This window comes from Musca vetustissima, unplaced genomic scaffold, assembly GCF_032173495.1.
Source record: "Musca vetustissima isolate MV318-11 ecotype Yass unplaced genomic scaffold, APGP_CSIRO_Mvet_v1 utg45137, whole genome shotgun sequence".
Lineage (NCBI taxonomy): Eukaryota > Metazoa > Arthropoda > Insecta > Diptera > Muscidae > Musca > Musca vetustissima.
Window position 1 is genome coordinate 73,305 of NW_026875256.1, and position 19,993 is coordinate 93,297.

The following is a 19,993-nucleotide window of genomic DNA, read 5'->3' on the forward strand; positions in this document are numbered from 1 at the left end:
CTAAGCTATAAAATCTCTACTACTTTTTTGTCTCGTTTGTAAAAAAAAAAACTTTTTTGCATTTACAATTAAAAATAGCAATTTTTTATAATACCCCTCGTATTGCTCTTCCCCTCTATTTTAATAAAAAAAACTTCCCAAGCAAGCCTTAAATTTAGTTAACTGCAAAAAAAAAAAAAAAACCAAAAAACACACCCAGACTTGTGTATGCTTCTTTTTCTATATAATAAAACATAAATATAATAATAAAAATTAAAAAAAAGTTAAAACATAATAAACTGCTTATGAAACTAAAGTCTCTTAAAACAGATTAAATTTTGCTAACACCACCTAAAAATAACTATTTTTTTTTAAATATTTTTATTTTTTAGTTGGCATGTCATTTTAATTTTTTTTTTTAATATTCATTTTTGTGTAATTTTTAAGGCCTACTAGATAGTTTAACCAGTAAGGAAAGTTCAAATGTCGGACGGGGTCGACTATATGATACCCTTCACCACTATGGATACATTCAAGACATGTTAATATCTACAATATCCTGTAGATATAGAAATTTCGCATACATCAGTCGGGACCTAATTTAGTACGCTGTGCAAAATTTTGTCTCAATCGGATAAATATTGGCAGTATGGTGCTACATTTACATAAAATTGGACGAAACTATATACAGCATATTTAGATATAAATCTGAATCGATTCCAACAAAATTTCTCATACATCAGTCGGCACCTAATTCAGTACTCTGTGCAAAATGTTGGAAGTTTGGTGCACTATTTACATTAAATCGGACGAAACTATACATTGAAGCTATATCTAAATCTGAACCGATTTCAACAAACCTTGGCATATAACTATCTAGACCTAATTCAATACTCTGTGCAAAATTTTGTCTCAATCGGACCACAATTGGGAGTTTGATGCATCAATAAGTTAAAATGGGACGCGTTCAAGAATCCCAAAATACCGAAAATTGAACTCGACGTACTAAATTACAGTCAATTCGGTCGAAAAATACGATCAAAACCCCCTAAATACCAAAAATTTGGAAGTACCGTTATATGGGGACTACCAGAAAAACTGGACCTATATTTATAATTTTTAGTGGAGTAATTTGGTACACAATAATAACCCAATGTACAAAATTTCAGAGAATTCAGTTATAAAACGAGCCCAAGAACCCCAAAATACCGCGACATTGGAGGTACCCTTATATGGGAGCTATCGGAAAATATGGACCCTAAACGTGGACCGATTTTCTCCAATTTCAATAGGGTTCGTCCTTGGGCCAATTAAGTGACCTGTGCCAAATTTCATCCAGATCGGATCATAAATGCGACCTGTACTTTGTTAACAAAAATACATGGACGAACGGACAGACGGAGCGACAGACGGAAATGCATAAATCGACTCAGGATGTGATTCTATGCATATTCTCAAAAGGAACCATGGGTCTATCTCGATTATTTTTGTCTGCTACAAACATATGCACAAAGACATAATACCCTGTACCACAGTGGGGTAAAGGGTATAAAAACCAGTGAGTGGGGCAGTATAGTCGGACGGTGCCGATCAGACCGACTAGAAGTCAACAAATATTACCAAGCCCTTCACCGTGGCTTGTGTTGTAATGTTCGGCTTTCAATTGTGGCCTATAGATCGACTCGAAAAAAACACAACAAATTAAGTTTTCGGTTCACTTCATCCCAAATTTATTATCTGATCACCACCGAAAATTATAGGCGTTGTCCTTGACCATAACTGAAATCTCATATCAGCGCTATATTTCCACCCTCCAGTGTGGTAATGAGTTACTAAATCATATCAGAATACGTAAGCACCTGTATATATTTAAGTGCAACTCCCACATCCGAGTACATATGACAATATAATTGGTATCAATTTAAAGGTCAACCACTCCTCGTGGATATACTATCAACTTTTGGGGTCTATGTCCTTCAGGGTTAAATATATACGCGCCAGAATAAAGTTTTGTAATTTTTCACACAAAAGTCACGGTCCATTTGACCCGCTAAATACTTAATGTCTTTTTCAAAACAAGCATGCTTATTCTATGTCCGATACCCTTGTCCATGTAAAATTTCAAGATGTTCGGACCATAACTGCGGACTCTGGAGCGACCAGAAAAACCGACAAAAATTAAGTATTTGGTCCATTTCATCCCATCTTTACCAAAAACAATAGGGATCTTCATTGACCAGAACCCATCCTACATGCAACATTTCGTGAAGATTGGTCCATAACTGTGGCCTGTATCGTGTTTACAAATTATAATGGACACACGGACGGACGGACACACATGTCTAAATCGCCTCAGTTAGTCGATATATGACGATCGGTATACTTAAAGGTGGGTCTAGGATTAATATTTCGCGGCGTTGCAAACTCTTGGGGCTGCACAAAACTATAATACCCTGACAACATAGTTGTGTAGGGTATAAAAAACTAACATTTTTTTCGAGAGGTTCCAAAGGCCTAAATTTAAACAAACATTTTCACCACACTGTGGTACATGGTATTATGTCTTTGGGCATTGTTTGTCCGTCCGTCTGTCTCTCTGTAGATGTTAAATTGTAAGCACATTTATGATCCGAATTAAAAAAAAAATTGGCATAGGTCACTTATTTGGCCCAAGGACGAACCCTATTGAAATTGGGAAAAATCGGTTCAGATTTAGATATAGCTCCCATATATATTTTCGTCCGATTTAAGGTAAATGGTGTACCAAAATCCCTATATATCCTTCGATTTGCCCAAAATTTGTCACAGCGTAATGAATAAGGTCTAGAATGATGTGTGTTAAGTTTCGTGAAAATCGGTTCAGATTTAGATATAGCTCCCATATATAGTTTCGTCCGATTTAATGTAAATCGTGTACCAAAGTCCCTATATATCCTTTGATTTCCATGAAATTTTGCATAGGGTACTGAATTAGGTCCAGAATGATGTGTATTAAGTTTCGAGTAAATCGGTTCAGATTTAGATTTAGCTCCCATATATATTCTCGTCCGATTTAATGTAAATGGTGCTCTAAAGACCCTATATGTCTTTCGATTTGCAGGAAATTTGACACAGCGTAATGAATTAGGTCTAGAATATTGTGTAGTAAGTTTCCTGGAAATCGGTTTAGATTTAGATATAGCTCCCGTATATATCTTCGTCCGATTTAATGTAAATCGTGTACCAAAGTCCCTATATATCCTTCGATTTCCATGAAATTTACCATAGCGTACTGTAAATGGTGCACTAAAATCCCTATATAGCTTTCGATTTGCACGAAGTGCGATTTGGGATGCTGAATTCAGTCTAGAATGATGTGTGTTAATTTTTCGGTTCAGATTTAGATATAGCTCCCATATATAGTTTCGTCCGATTTTATGTAAATGGTGCACCAAAGTCACTATATATCTTTCGATTTCCACGAAATTTTGCATAGGATACTGAATGTGTTAAGTTTCTTGAAAATCGGTTCCGATTTATATATATATTTTCGTACGATTTAATGTAAATTGTGCACTAAAGACCCAAAGTTTGGCCACAATTTTGTACAATATACTGAAGTTACTATAATTGAAAGTGTTATATATTGAAGTATTTCTAACAACCTGTTTTATATATTTGTTCAAAATTTTGTGTTTTTTTCTGTATTTGTATTTACACTTGATGTTGTTGTTGTCCGCATGTTCATGGGGATTTTCGTGCCTTTGAGATGGAAATCTGTCCTTACCATAGCTCGTGTGTTATGTTTCGAGAAAATCGGGTTAGATTTAAGTTCGTTCAATTTAATGTCAATGTTTCTTCGAAATGGCGACGTCTATTAGGAAACATATGTAGAATATACCCAAAGTGGTGAAGGGTATCATATAGTCGGCCCTGTCCGACTTTACAACTTTCCTTACTGGTTTTAAATTAATTTTAGGGCTTTACCAAAGGCGTGGATTTTTTAAAAGTTATTTTTAGGGGTCTACCACAGGTGAGGATTTTTTTTTAAAGTTATTTTTAGGGGTCTACCATAGGCGTGGATTTTTTAAAAGTGGGGTTTTTTCAAGAATATTTTTTCGAGGTCCTTCAAAGCCTTGTTTTTTTTAATATAATTTTTTTTGTATTTTTGTAACCTTTTCAGTTTCGGAACATCATTTATTTTCCATCTGTATGAAATTTACCATTCTTTTATGTTATTGTTATTATTGCTGTTGTTGTTTATATACCATATTTATGCAAATTATTTGTTGTTGTTAATATGTTGATGTTCTTGTTGTTGTTCTTGTTGTTTGGCATGCCATGACATATAGCATGTTTGCACTTGGTGGCTTTGTTCGTTGGTGATCTGTTTTTCTTTTATTTTCCTCTGTTGTTTTTTTCCTGTGTGTGTGTGTGATTTTTCCTCAATGCTTCATTTCATCAGAGGGCTTTTGTTTAATAGAAACAAAGCAACAAAAACAAAAGAAAAATGAAAATATGAAACATTCATTTATAGCAAATACAATAATAATAATAAAAAATAATCATAATGCAAAAATGTTAAAAATCTATTGAAATTTGCAAACATACATACACATATGTATGTCTGTACATACACATATGTATTTATTTATGGTATTCATGGATAAAAGAAAACATCTCTGAATTGTTTTTTAGCCATGATTTTCATGTGTGGCTTGGTTAAAAAAAAATACAAAAAAAAAAAAAACAGAAAATAATAATAATTTCTGCCATAACAAGGAGAGTCTGTTTCTTTTTTATAGTCAACCTGCCAAAACAATAGCCTGGCTGGCTGGCTGGCAGCCGAATTATTGCAATTAAATAACAAAGAAAAAGAAATCAAACAAAAAGGTCGATATTTAAAAAAGAGAACAAAGTGAATTTTTGATGCAATTAATAATAGAGTAAAGGAAGGGAATATACCAATTTTTTAACGGAAATTATGATTGGTGGGTTGGATGGTAATACCAAACTACCAAGCAATAATTATATTTCAATGACAACTGTGGGTGATGATTAAAAAAAACATTCTAAAGGTCTTCCATAGATGTAGATTTCTTTTTCAAAAAAATCTAGAGGCGGAAATAAAAAATAAACACACTAAGGTCCTTTGTTGGACTATACAAAAATGTTTTCAAAAATAGTTATAGGCGTGGATTTTTGTATTTTTTTTTTTTCAAAGGATAAAAAGGCGTGGATGTTTTAAAAAATGTTTTTAAAGGGACAATATTTTAAAGGATAAACAATAAATTAGAAACAAATATTTTTAAAGGATAAACAATAGACTTGGATTTTTTAAAAAATAAACCATAGAAGTGTTTTTTTTTTAATTTACAATAGGTCTGTTTTTTATTCCTTTTTTTCAAAGTATAAACAATAGGCGTGGATTTTAAAAAGATATTTATTTTGAAAAAAAATTTTTCGCCTGAAAAAATGTTTCTGTATAAAAAGTCTCCTTAGGGGTCCTGAAGGATCACAAGGCGTATATTAACAGTCCTCAGGGACATGGTAAACATTTTTCTATAGAAAAGTCTCCTCAGGGACCTGGAGAAATGTTTTCTATAGAAAAAAGTCTTCTCAGGGACCTGACGAAGTTTTTTTCAATAGAAAAAAAGTCTCCTAAGGAACCTGGCGACAATTTTTCTTTAAAAAAAGTCTTTTAGAAAAAAGTCCTCAGGGACCTATTGAGATCCATGAGGACCTGAGGGCCAGGGATGGGCCTGAAGATTTTTTCAATAGATTTTTTTACATAAAATCGGGCGAATATATATATATATATATATGGGAGCTATATCTGAACCGATTTTCACGAAATTTAACACACATCGTTCTCGACTTAATTCAGTACGCTATGCAAAAGGTACATAGGAAGGATATATAGGAACTTTGGTGCACTATTTACCTCAAATATGGGAGCTATAACTAAATCTGAACCGGTTTTCACGAAACTTGCCACTCATCATTCTAGACTCAATACAGTAAGATATGCCAAATTTCGTGCAAGTTCAAGGATATATAGGGACTTTGGTGCATTATTTCCCTCAAATCGGACGAAACTATATATGGGAGCTATATCTAAATCTCAACCAATTTTCATTTTAACAATCATCATTCTTGACTCAATTCAGTACGCTATGCCAAATTTCGTGCAAATCGAAATATATATAGCGACATTAGTGCCTCATTTGCCTTAAATCGGGCGAAAATATATATGGGAGCTATATCTAAATCTGACCCGTTTTTCTTCAATTTCAATAGGGTTCGTCCTTGGGCCAAATAATTGACTTGTGCCAAATTTCATTCAAATCGGATCATAACTACGATCTGTACTTAGTTTACAATGTAACATCTACAAACGGAGAGACATGCTAAATCGACTCAGAAAGTGATTCTATGCATATTCTCAAAAAAGGCGTGGATGTTTTAAAAAAAATAGTTTTCAAAGGATAAAAAGGCGTGGATATTTAAAAATACTATTTTTGAAAGGATAAACAAAAGGTGTGGATTAAAAAAAAATAAAAGATAAACAATAGGCGTGGATTTAAAAAATATTAATTTTGAAGAAGTCTTTTTCTATAGGAAAAAATCTCCTCAGGGGACCTGAGGAAATTTTTTTCTATAGGAAAAAATCTCCTCAGGGGATCTGAGGAAATTTTTTTCTATAGGAAAAAATCTCCTCAGGGGACCTGAGGAAATTTTTTTCTATAGAAAAAAGTCTCCTCAGGCGACTTGAGCAAATTTTTTTTTTTATAGAAACAAGTCTCTTCAGGCGACCTGAGGAAATTTTTTTCTATAACAAAAAGGCTCCTCATGGGACCTGAGGAAATTTTTTTTTCTATAGAAAAAAGTCTCCTCAGGGGACCTGAGGAAATTTTTTTCAATAGAAGAGATTGTTTCCTATAGAATAAAAGTCTTCTCAGGGAGCACGAGACACCTGACAATATTTGTCTATTGAAAGAAGTCTCCTCAGAATTTTATTTAATAAAAAAGTCTCATCGAGGTCCTGAGATTTTTTTCTATAGAAAACTATCTTCATAGGGACCTACGGTAATTTTTTCTATAGGAAAAAGTAATCCTTAGGGACTAGAAATTTTTTTAGGTAGAAAGCCTCCTCATGGGCCTAAAGATTTTTTTCTATTGAAAAAATATCTCAGTTCGATGAGGAGACTTTCTCAATAGAAAAAAAAATTCCTCAGATACATGAAGAGACTTTTTTTTAAAAGAAAAAAAATTCTCCGGCTCCTGAGGATGTTTTCACTGAGGTTCATTCTATATATTTCCTGAATACTTGCAGAGAATCCATTCCTCTGGAACCTCACTAAGAATATTCGTTTAAACTCCAACTCCTACCAGAGGTCTTAAAAAATAATTTTTAAAAATTTAATTGTAAATAAATTTAAAAAAATCATGAATTTTTCTAACATTTTCCCAAATAAATGATTTTTTTTTGTCATACTTACTGAATCATTGATTTTTAATAGTTCCCGAAAGTCACGCAATATTTTCTCCTTTTGTCCAAAAAAAAAAAAAAAAAAAAACTTCTAAACAATCGAAACCCCCCGGACCATGGCGAGGACTTAATGAATGAATGGCGTTGAAAAGAATCATTCAACAGAAACAAAACCAACAACAAACAGAACATTAGCTATAGTGGCAGTGGTCGTGGTGGTTTTACGCTTATCTGATTTTCTACCGCTTATAAATTACATAATTAAATACTCACACACACAACGACACACCGAATATTTCAATTGGCGATTGTCAATGCAATTTGCAAATGGATTCGAATCGTATCGATGCGAATTGAATTGTTGATCAGAATAATCGCCTGGCAGCTAAGCTACGGATTGTTGAGGCAGCATCATGGCTAAGTTTCGCCAGTCCAATAAAAATTAGCTTGGCTTTCAGAAACTGCGAAAAAATATTGAGTCTGGTCGGTTTGGCAAATAAATAAAAATTAAAAAAAAACTGCAACATTTAATCGCTTCCAATCTTATTTTACTGCTGCTAATCGGTCATTGTCATTGATCACTTGAATGGGTGTGTGTGTGTGTGTGTTTGTATGTATGTTTGTATATATGTCAGATGCTTGCTACATTGAGAGCCTTAGCGGGCTATGTCGATGCCGTTGTTACTTGTCGCCAAAGGCATCAGAATGACCGGCCAGCCAACTAGCTAGCCATTCACCAACCTCTCATAGCTCTCAGTACCCCAGTAAGTACATACCGACCGTCCGACAGACTGACAAACATATCTCCTCGTCGATTAAACGAGTGAGATATTGACCTTGACTTATTAATACCGTTTTTTTTTCTTTTTCTTTTTTTTGTATTTGTTGTTTTGTTATCTTCATCTCGTACGATAGAGAGACACACACACACAAACCGCCGGACCAGCAGACAGACAGAGATATACTCTTGGATACTTGTGGCCTCCATTGATGGCTCTGTATCAAGAGGAGATACACAGAGTAGTTTCTTTTAATTTTATTTCATTTTTTTGTTGCTGGGATCAGAAATGCGATTGTACATAGATATGTATGTATATGTGTCTGTATGTATGTACATATGTTTCTTTGATTTTAATTGAACAAAAATGTCTTCATCTTCCGAGCAGCTACCCCACCGTCACCACCTTCATCGTGTCTCTGGCAAGTCTCTGGCTTCTTAATTGTTCCATAATACCCTGCCAACCATACAGACAAACAAACAAATCAACAACAACAACAAAAACACACACATTTCTTTTTGCGATAGATCTTTGGCACATCAATGGATATCGGAGGAGAGAAATGGAAACAAATAGAAATACAGAATCTACAATGTTCCCCATCACACTAGTTTTAACCAGAAGTGATGCAGATGGCTTTCTTCTGCATCACTTTTGGTCACAGATAATTAAAAAAGGCCTGCATATTTTCAAGACGCGGAGAGAAGTTTCAAACATTTTTCAAGAGTCTCGATAGGCGTGGATTTTTTAAAAAATTAAAAAAAAATAGCTTCCATAGTTTTCAAAGTCCCGGATTTTTTTTTTAAATTATTTTTCAAGAGGCTCCATAGCTCGTGGTTCATTCGACGCCGATATTCACCGTCGACGCAGATCGGCCCGTAGCTATTTCAGAGAATTTTTCTTTCAAACACCCCAAAAGCTGTCTCATCTGCTTGCGCAAGTACCCATGCTTCACATCCATATAACAGCACGGGTAGTATCAGCGTCTTGTAGAGTGTGAGTTTGGTTTGGCGGGAGGTGGCCCTGTTTCTAAACTGCTTACTTAGACCATAGTAGCATCTGTTGGCCATCACAATCATTATCCGAATTTCAAAACTGACGTCATTCGTTTTATTTATGGCGGTACCAAGGTATCTATAATCTTTGACTACCTCGAAGCTGTAGTTCTCAAGTTTCACAGTTGGTCCGAGACTACTCAACGTCTTGCGCGTTCATACCATCAGCTTGGTCTTCTCGCCGTTTACTGCCAGACCCACTTTGGCAGACTCCTTCTCAATTTGTTTAAAGGCGGCTGTTACCGCTCGCAATATTTGACCCATTATATCGATGTCATCGGCGTAGGCGAGTAACATGTGTTGTTTGGTGTACAGGGTGCCATTTCTGTTCACTTTTGCCTCTCGTATGACCTTTTCCAGCAGGATGTTAAAAAGGTCACACGACAAACTATCTCCTTGACTGAATCCTCATTCGGTATTAAAGTTGTCCTGCATAGCGGTATTAATTTTGCAGTAATGCCAAAAGCAGACATGGCTTTAAACACCACCGAACGGACAGTGCTGTCGAATGTGTCGATGTGTTTTTCGTGGGGTTTTTTCAGTATATGGCGCAGGGTGAAAATCTGGTCAATGGTGGATTTGTCAGGTCTGAAGCCGCATTAGTATGGTCCAATAATATGATTGACCATTGGTTTCAGTCGTTCACACAGCACACTGTATAGCACATTAGATGCGATGGGAAGATGGCTAATTCCTCTATAGTTGGCACATATCCTCTTGTCTCCTTTTTTGTGCACGGGACACAGGATGCTGAGGTTCCCATCATTGGGCATGCATTCCTCTAGCCCAATTGTACTAATCAGCTGGTGCATGCTCCTGACCAGCATCTGAACACCAGTCTTGAATAGTTCGACTTGTAAACCATCGGCACCTGCTGCTTTATTATTCTCCAGCCGATTGATTGCTATTCCGACTTCATCTTGGCTAGGTGACTCTATACCGTCATTACTTATTGGTTCTGGAGTATCCTCTTCACCGCCACTAGCTTGATACCAGAAGCTTTTCAAAATGTTCCTTCCAGATTCTCAACATGCTGTCTGTATCTGTCACCAGGTTTCCTACTTCATATCTACAGGAGGATGTGCCTGCACCAAAGCCTTCGGTTTGGAGTTTTACTTGTTGGTAAAATTTCCGGACTTCATTCTGACTCCTGTACATCTCGATTTGCTCACACTCACGTTTTTCTGGTTTCTTATTCTGTTTTCTGAAAATACATTTCTCCTCTCTCCTTTTCTCCCGACAATTCTCCATCACATTACGTGTTGCTACTGTCTTCAGGGTTGCCCTATACGCTGCTATTTTCACATCAGTAGCATTATGATACTCCTGATCGTACCATGGGTTTCTTGGTGGTGGTTTTTGGTACCCAAGTGTTGTTTTTTGCTGCAGTTTGTAGGGAGTGGTAATTTTTTGCATGATCAATTTGATTTCTCCTTGCTTGATCAGGAGAAATCCAGGTGGCCTTGTGTATATCAAGATGCTTGAATCTGGTGCTGCTAACTACCACGTTTTTTTGCTGTCGCGAAGTCATCAACCTCATGCCGTTGTCGGATGTTTCTTCATGGGGGCTGATTGTTCCGACGGTGGGGCCAAAGATATTTTCCCTTCCGATTTTTGCATTTTAATGTCATGGCCAGGGCAGCGATCATATGTTGTTTCTAGGCGCTCATAAAATATGTCTTTGGTCTGCTCATCTTTGTCTTCGGTCGGAGCATGGGCGCAAATAAGACTGATGTAGAAGAACTTCGCTTTTCTACTCGAGTGAATCTGGAGAAGAGGTCTTTTATTCTCCTGTAAACCATAAATCCGCAGCCAAATTCATGTCTCGTTTCATGGCAGCTACAATACAGGGCGTAATCGTCCGATTTACTTACACCTGTCCCTTTCCATCGCATTTCCTGTAAGGCAATAATATCAGCTTTGTACTTCTTGAGTACATCTGCCAAAGCGAACACTGTGCCTGTTCTGTACAACTTGCTCACATTCCAAGTGCAGATTCGCAGACGGTGGTCCTTTATACGTTTGCGGGGGTCGTCAACATTAAGGGGTTTAGTTTTTATACCCTTCACCACACTGTGGTACAGGGTATTATGTCTTTGTGCATATGTTTGTCACAGTCAAAAGGAAACGAGATGGACCCATGGTTCCTTTTGAGAATATGCATAGAATCACTTTCTGAGTCGATTTATGAATGTCCGTCTGTCCGTCCATGTATTTTTGTGTACAAAGTACAGGTCGCATTCATGATCCGATTTGGATGAACTTTGGCATAGGTCACTTATTTTGGCCCAAGGAAATTGGGAAAAATCGGTTCAGATTTGGATATAGCTCCCATATAAATATTCGCCCGATTTAATGTAAATGGTCCACCAAAGTCCCCAAATATCTTACGATTTGCTCAAAATTTAGAACAGAGTAATGAACTAGGCCTAGAATGATGTGTGTTAAGTTTCGTGAAAATCGGTTCAGATATAGATATAGCTCCCATATATATTTTCATCCGATTTATTGTAAATGGTGCACCAAAGTCCCTATATATCTTTCGATTTGCACGAAATTTGGCACAGCGTAATGAATTAGGTCTAGAATGATATGTGCAAAGTTTCTTGAAAATCGGTTTAAATTTAGATATAGCTCCCACATATATTTTCCTCCGATTTAATGTAAATGATGTACCAAAGTCCCAATATACGTTTCGATTAGCACGAAATTTGGCACAGCGTAATGATTTTGGTCTAGAATGATGTGTGTTAAGTTTCCTGAAAATCGGTTCACATTTAGATATAGCTTCTGCATCTGACCAAATGACATGAAATTGGATCCATAAACATGACATGTTTATGGATCCAATTTCATTTTACTGGTCCTTTAAAAATGCAACGTCTGTTAGGATTCATCTGTTGAATATACCCAAAGTGGTGAAGGGTATCATATAGTCGGCCCCGTCCGACTTTCATTGTAGGAGGAGTTTTCCGAGTGTGGGCAACTAACCCGACGGCTCAACTCATTTTTTTTATAGTTCTTATGGGTGAACTTGAGGCACATATTAGCTCCATATTTCATTGGGTAATGAAAATAGCTACCCCAGGTGACACCGCGGGGAGGTCAGTGTCCACAATTGAGATGAAAGTGGGACCAAGATAAGCCTGGACTTCGCTAGGTTAAAGCCAATCAGAGCTGTTGCTTGGTATCTATCATCCCCTACGCCAACCTTACTTAAGGCCTGGATTTCTAAAAAAATATATTTTTTTCATAATCTACCCACGGCGGGAATTTTTAACAAGACCTTGGTTAAGTCCCTAATTTTTGTAAAAATTTATTTCTTAAGGTCTACCAAAGGCTTGTATTATTTAAATATTTTTTTATTTTGACGGTCCAACAAAGGCGTCTTTGGAAGATCCCGAAAAAATAATTTTTAAAAAGTCCATGCCTTTGTTAAATCCCTAAATATCATTTTTAAAAATTCCTCCCCTTTGGTAGATCATGAAAAATAGTTTTTATGTTCTTTGTTGTTGTTGTACATTTCCATTAATTCCTTGGCAAAAAAAAAAATAAATGTACAACCAAACAAACAAATTATGGCAGCAGCAATAGTAGCATCTCAATTAATTTATGGCAAGAAGTCAACAAATTCATTTATGATGGCAGAAAATATTGATCTCCCCCTGACGTCTATCTCTAGACACACTATGTGTGTGTGTGTCTACAATGCGGTAGCCTGATCTGAATATTCTTCCGATTACTACCTAGGTTCCAATTTTAATTTTTTTCCTCTTCTGTCATAGTGAATAAAATATGGAACCATCATGGCCCAGAGTAAATAAACTAAAAACGATCAAACCAATTACATGGATCCGCAATGGATCTGCTGTTTGTTTATCAATGAGTTTAATTTTTTGTATTGTCTTGAAAATTTAAATATTATTTCTCTCTGTTCAATTGAACCCCCACATGTCACAACAAAACATGTATATTTTTAAAAACAATTTGGCATCGAATAATAAACAATAAAAATAAATATTGAAAGTTGTTCTGGGCGGCTAAGAGATGGAGGTGATGGGGTTCGGAATTTTTTTAAGAAAAACTTTAAAGGGTCCTCTATGGGAAAATTACTTCTTGTAGACCTTTCACAAGGATACCTCCTTCTATGGATCTCTCATAATTAAAATATCCACTCTCTCTCTCTTTCTCTCTCCCTCTCTCTCTCTCTCATCACAGAGTTCTGTTATTAATCTCTTCAAAATGATTCACAAGACCCCTAAATTACATAATCAAGATCACGAATTTTTAAATTAATTTTAACAACAGTCGATGAATTATTTTTATTTTCCTGACGGTGTAATTTGGAATATTGACTGGACAGGCTGGTTAGCTGGCCGGTCGATGTGCGTTGGTGTTATTTTTATGAGCGCTGGTGATGGCAGGAAATAACCCAGATTCTACGAAACGAAACAGAAAAAAAACGTTCATTAATAAATAAAAGTCATTGCGTAACGAAAAATGAACAAACCGCCGAACGAATTATAAAACCTAAGGCAACCATCATACCCTCTCCACCTCCTGTTCCCAAAAGTCTCAGTATTCCCACTCCATTGCCAATGCAATTGAGATCAATTTATTTGCAATGAGTGGGAGGTAGTAGTGATCACTGCAGGGAGGCGGCAGATTATATCACCACCTTCCCACTAACGAGGTAGAATCTTAAAAAAAATAAATCCCCATTAAAGGAGATTCCGCAAACCGTCCAGATCCACCTCGTGTCGCTGTAAGCTGTAACAGCACGTTTTGGAAGTATTCCAAATTAAAAGATTAATGGAAAACAATTCGTTTTATTTCAATTTATTTTCCGAAACTACTGAGGATAAAAATGGACTGGACGCATGACTCAGGGTGGGTGGTTAACGGAGAGAGATTAATGCCAATAGTCGTAGATCAGATAATTTCAAGATCATGAACGTGTGGACACATGCCGAGTGGACAAGGACAATTAAGTTTAAGGTTTTTTTTACTTAATGATCGTTTTAGGTAATCAATTGAATAGGAGAAAAAAAAGAAATACGGATATTAGCTGAATTATGTGATCACATTTTTTTCTTCTTCTTCTTCAACTAGGAAGATATGTAATTGACAATTAAGATCTGAAACGAGATAATGACACCACACTTTGAACAGATGCCGTAATTAATTTTGATAATAATACTCGGAAGCTGAGTGAATTTTTCTTTTTTATATACAAAGTAAATCCTCCTCAGACAATAAGCCTATTAAGCAGATCATCTCGGAGTCAATAGAAAAGTTTAAAAAATCTCCTCCCTTTCAAAAAAAAAAAAAAAAACAAAAAAATAGTCCTCAGCGGACCTGAGAAATTTTTTCTATACACAAAAGTCTCCTCGAAGCATTGAGAATTTATTGTTTCTATAGAAAAAGGTTCCACAGATGTCTCCTCGGAGCCCTTAGGATTTGTTTCTATAGTAAAATCGACCTGGCGATTTTTTTGCCTCTGTGGAAGCCTTGAGGATTTTTTTATACCTATTACCAGGGTATTATGTCTTTGTGCATGTGTTTGTAACAGGCAACAGGAAACGAGATAGACACATGGTTCCTTTTGAGAATGTGCATAGAATCACTTTCTGAGTCGATTTATGCATGTCCGTCCGTCTGTTCTTGTTAAATTGAAAACAAAGTACAGGTAGCATTTATAATCCGAATTGGATGAAATTTGGCACAGCTCATTTATTTGGCCCAATGACGAACCGTATTGAAATTGGGAAAATCGGTTCAGATTTATATATAGCTCCCATATATATTTTCGTCCGATTTTAGGTAAATGGTGCAAAAAGCCCCTATGTATCCTTCGATTTGCACGAAATTTGTGCACCGCATACTGAATTGAGTCTGGAATAATGTGTGGTGAGTTTCGTGAAAATCGGTTGAGAAATATATATAACTCCCACATATATTCTCCTCCGATTTAATGTAAATGGTGCACCAAAGTCCCTATATATCTTTCGATTTGCACGAAATTTGGCATGGCATACTGAATTGAACCTGGATTGATGTCTGCCAAGTTTCGTGAAAATCGGTTCAGATTTGCATATAGCTCCCATATATATTTTCGTCCGATTTTATGTAAATGGTGCACTAAAGACCCTATATATCTTTCGATTTGCACGAAATTTGGCACAGTGTAATGAATTAGGTCTAGAATGATGTGTGCTAAGTTTCCGGAAAATCGGTTCAGGTTTAGATATAGAGCCCATATATATTATCGTCCGGTTTCAGGTAAATAGAGCACCAAAGTGTCTACATATCCTTCGATTTGCACGAAATTTGCCATAACGTACTGAATTGAGTCTGGAATGATGTGTGCTGAGTTTCGTGAAAATCGCTCCAGATTTAGATATGGCTCCCATATATATTTTCATCCGATTTAAGGTAAATGGTGCAACAAAGTCCCTATATATCTTTCGATTGGTATGAAATTCGACATAACGTACTGAATTGAGCCTAGAGTGAAGTCTGCCAAGATTCGTGAAATTCGGTCTAGGTTTAGATATAGGTCCCATATATAGTATCGCCCGATTTAATGTAAATGGTGCACCAAAGTCCCTATATATCTTTCGTTTTACACGAAATTTGGCATGGCGTACTGAATTGAGTCTGGAATGATGTGTGCTAAAAATCGGTTGAGATCTAGATATAGCTCCCATATATATTTTCGTCCGATTCTAAGTAAATAGTGCAGTAAAGCCCCTATATATCCTTCTATTTGCACAATATTTGGCATAACGTACTGAATTAAGTCTAGAAAGAAGTGTGTTAAATTTCGTGAAAATCGGTTCAGATTTAGATATAGCTCTCATATATACTTTCGTCCGATTTTATGTAAATGGTGCACCAAAGTTCCTATATATCTCTCGATATTTTTAAAACAAAAGATATTTTTAAAACAAAAAAATATCTACTTATTTAAATAAAAATCTAAAGTCATATAATAATTTTCAGTCTATAAATATTTCAAAACAAAAAATTCAAAAAAAAAAAAAAATGTAAACTTTCTATTCTCCAACAACTAGTTCGAAATGTGGAACAAAACTACCATTGAAATATATTGACAATGTCAGGGCCACAGCCTGTGGCGTTAGCGAGGCCTTATCTAAATAAATCTATGAATGAATATTCCAATTTTTTACAAAATAAAAAAAATCAAAATACCCATACACTCACACACAGCTAAATTTTGTAAAGATCAACATTCTTTTTATTTGTTTACTTTACGAAAAAAATACAACAACAACAAAAACAAACAATAAATTGATTAGTTTTTATAGATTTGAAAGAATGTTCGTTCGGTGGTTCTATAATCTAAGCTAAATGTTTTGAATGCTGCGAGAGAGAAAAATAGGGAGAGAATATCTGTTAGATATTGAGCGACGACTAAATGGGTTGTCTGGACTCTAGATGTTGTAGATTATATATATATATATATATATATATATCGATATTGCATGAATGTGTGTTGTATTGGGTTATTGTAAATGAAGAAAAATAGGGAGAGAATATCTGTTAGATATTGAGCGACGACTAAATGGGTTGTCTGGACTCTAGATGTTGTAGATTATATATATATATATATATATATATATCGATATTGCATGAATGTGTGTTGTATTGGGTTATTGTGAATGTTTTACTATTGTGAATGTTTTACCTCTCTTATTTCTTTTTGTATTTAAAAAAAATATTTTTTACAATTTCCCCTTGTCCGGCACATCCTAATATATTTACTCCACAATAAAACTTAAGCACATACACACACACACCACCTCTCACATAGCTTTTTTTCTGTTTAGAATATTGATCTCCAAATATCTACTCTGATTTATTAATGGTGTTCTGTTTATTCTCTCTCTCGTTCTCTTCCACACACTCTCTCTCTCTCCGTTTGGATATAACCACCATTCACAGTGCTAGCAGAGAAAACTTGTATAGCAGTGATCAGCAACATCATAAACAACAAACACTACAACAACAACAACAGAAACATCAACGCCAAACAGCAACAACAACAACATCAGGGCAACAACAGCAGCAGCAACAACACCACCACCATTCACATCAACAGTTATTGCGCCAGTCGTTGATCAACCTCAGTGGTGCTCAGAACGTTCAGAGTACCCCACCGCTATCGGGTAGTCATTCGGATAACAACAGTTATTGTAGCGCCAATACATCGCTCGAACAACCGGAATCGCAACAACAACAACAATTGTCTTCATCTGCCGCCTATTTGCACTGTTCGCCCCGAAGTTCGCGTTCACCATCCCAACACCATCAACACGACCAGCAGCAGGGAAATCCGATCGGTTGTGGCACTGGGCCAGGTGGTGCCAAACTCCACAAATCGATTTCGTGCAGCTGTGAATCGTTGAAATGTGCCGAATCGGTATCCTTGGCCGGAGGTCTTGAAACACCGTCGCCCTGTTTGGCCAACGACGACGAATCGCAACGTCGTAATTTCGATACTAGCACAACAAAATCGCTGAGTCGCAATTTTCGGGATTCGACAGCGTTAACAAAAAGAAACGAAGGAGAAGACGACGAACACGATCAACAACAACAACAACGGGATAACAACGAATTTTCCTTGGACCCTAGCAAGAAATCGATTAGCGGTGTAAGTGTGCGCAGCGGAAGTTTTGGCCCCGCGGCCAGATCCTTTACAACCACACCGTCGTCCACAGGTGATGGTGATCGCCATTCGCTGCCCTACGAAGAAACATCGACAACAGCAACAGCAGCAGGTCAGCGTTTGTCCAAGCAAACCTCGTACGACAGCAGCAGTAACGGCGGCGTAGCAGGACATCGTTCGCCCCAACTGCTATCCCTAGCTGATGCTCGGCACCAGACCCCGGGACCAGGAGCCACTAAGTCCCACTACACACACCAGTACCTGGAGAGCTGCAGCCCCACCAGCCGTCTCTCACAGAGTCCGAACAGTAAAAGCAGTAGCTTGGCCATAGCCGATGCTGAATATCAGGACGCCCAGCAGTCAACCGGAGATTTTACACAACTAGTCGTTCGCAACTTGAGTCATTCGGATCCCATTCGATCCGAACTAGATCCGGAACTCAGCCATTGTCCGGCCTCGTTACTGAAGACCCATTACAGTGACGTTAACATCTACGCCAAGAACGAACTTGATCGCCACCTATCGCAACCGGATAAACAGCAGCTGGTCAATAACGCCTACATCTTCAAGTGTATCGGAGGAGCGGGTCAACAGAGTCCCACATCGTTCCTCAAGACCAATAAAATCAAAGAGCAGACGCGTAAACTGCGCAATCTCTCGTTGAAAACCAATCCGTCGACGGGTAAAAAGAAATCGCAAATCCTATCGAAATCGAACGCGGTCTCCGATAACTCCCTGCATCCGGGTGACAAGTATTTGAATCTCTATTTGGTGGAAAAGAAGAATAAGCAGCCCTCAGCAGGCCAGAGTGCAGCATCACGCCACAGTGCCCCCTTTGTGGTCAACGGAGCTGTGAAGCCCTCGTCATATCCCGCATCATATCGTTCCTCAGTGAAGAGTGAAACAGCCGTAAGTGCCGCCATACAACAACAAGCCGCAAGTGCAGCAGCAACCAGTACCAGTCCCAGTGTTGCCGCAGGTGTTCACGGCAGTAGTCTTAGCGATCATCCGCCGCCGACGCACGTCTCATCTGCAGCAGCAGCAACAGCAGCGGTCGTTCAATCAACTCCGGTCAATTATCAACAATCCAATCCAGGCAACGCCGCAGCCGATACCCCCACCCCCACATCGACCACTTCGACTTCCACCAAACGGCCAACCACGAAACCAGCCAAAATTAACAACAAAGGCTGCAATCTGGTCAACAACGGCACCAAACTTAGCGTCAGCACAAATTCGTGCAATCGTCTACATGCCGGTTCGCCACATGCAATATCACCGAAAAGCTCTGTATCCAGCAACGGTCACCTCAACAAGTATTGTCTGACCGACATCAGTCGCCGCAAGACCGAATTCAACCGCCAGCTAAGCGCCCCGACCGACTACACCCACCATTCGTCGACCAGCAACGGTGCGAGTAACGGTGGTGGTTCGCGTCACTCCCAGCAGGAGGTCCATCAGGTTGGCGCATCCACATCGACGGTAGCCAGTGCCGCTGCGGTCTTCAAGTCGTCCGGCGCCCATTTGTCACAGTCGTCGTCGCAGTCGCACCAACAGTCGCAGCTCCAGTTGCAACAGCTCCAGCAGCTACAACAACAACAACAGCAGCAACAGCATCCGTTACAACAACAGCAACAACACCATCTCTACCATCAGCATCAGTTTCATCCGCATCCGCACCAGCATCTGTTGCAGCATCAGCACCACCACTACCAACACAGTCAACAGCATTTACACCAGCAACAGTTGCCGCCGCATCAGAGCGCGTCAACAACAACAGTATTAACGAAACCGACATCGAATTCGTGCACGAATAGTTTTAATCGTCGCCACATCAAACGGCAGAAAAATACGAAATTAAATGAAAGGTAAGTGCTTCGCGGATATCCTTTTTTTTGCTTTGAGGGGAGAATATGGAAGATAGCCTCCTGAAGGATTTCTTTCTTCGCGATTTTTATAAAAAATATGTTTTTTTCGACAATTTCCACGGGCATTAAGTTTTATAAGAATATTTATG

General features: G+C 37.7%; 1 protein-coding gene across 1 annotated transcript in view; it reads left to right on the forward strand.

Moving 5' to 3' along the window:
- Positions 1–19,544, forward strand: part of LOC133337731 (box A-binding factor-like) — a gene marked incomplete at its 3' end in the record, with an annotated part of 37,650 nt that extends 18,106 nt beyond the window's left edge. Inside the window, exon 2 of the mRNA XM_061545937.1 lies at positions 17,253–19,544. Within this exon, the coding sequence (XP_061401921.1) occupies positions 17,253–19,544 (2,292 nt within the window). The remainder of the gene's footprint in view (positions 1–17,252) is intronic.
- Positions 19,545–19,993: the final 449 nt, after the last annotated feature.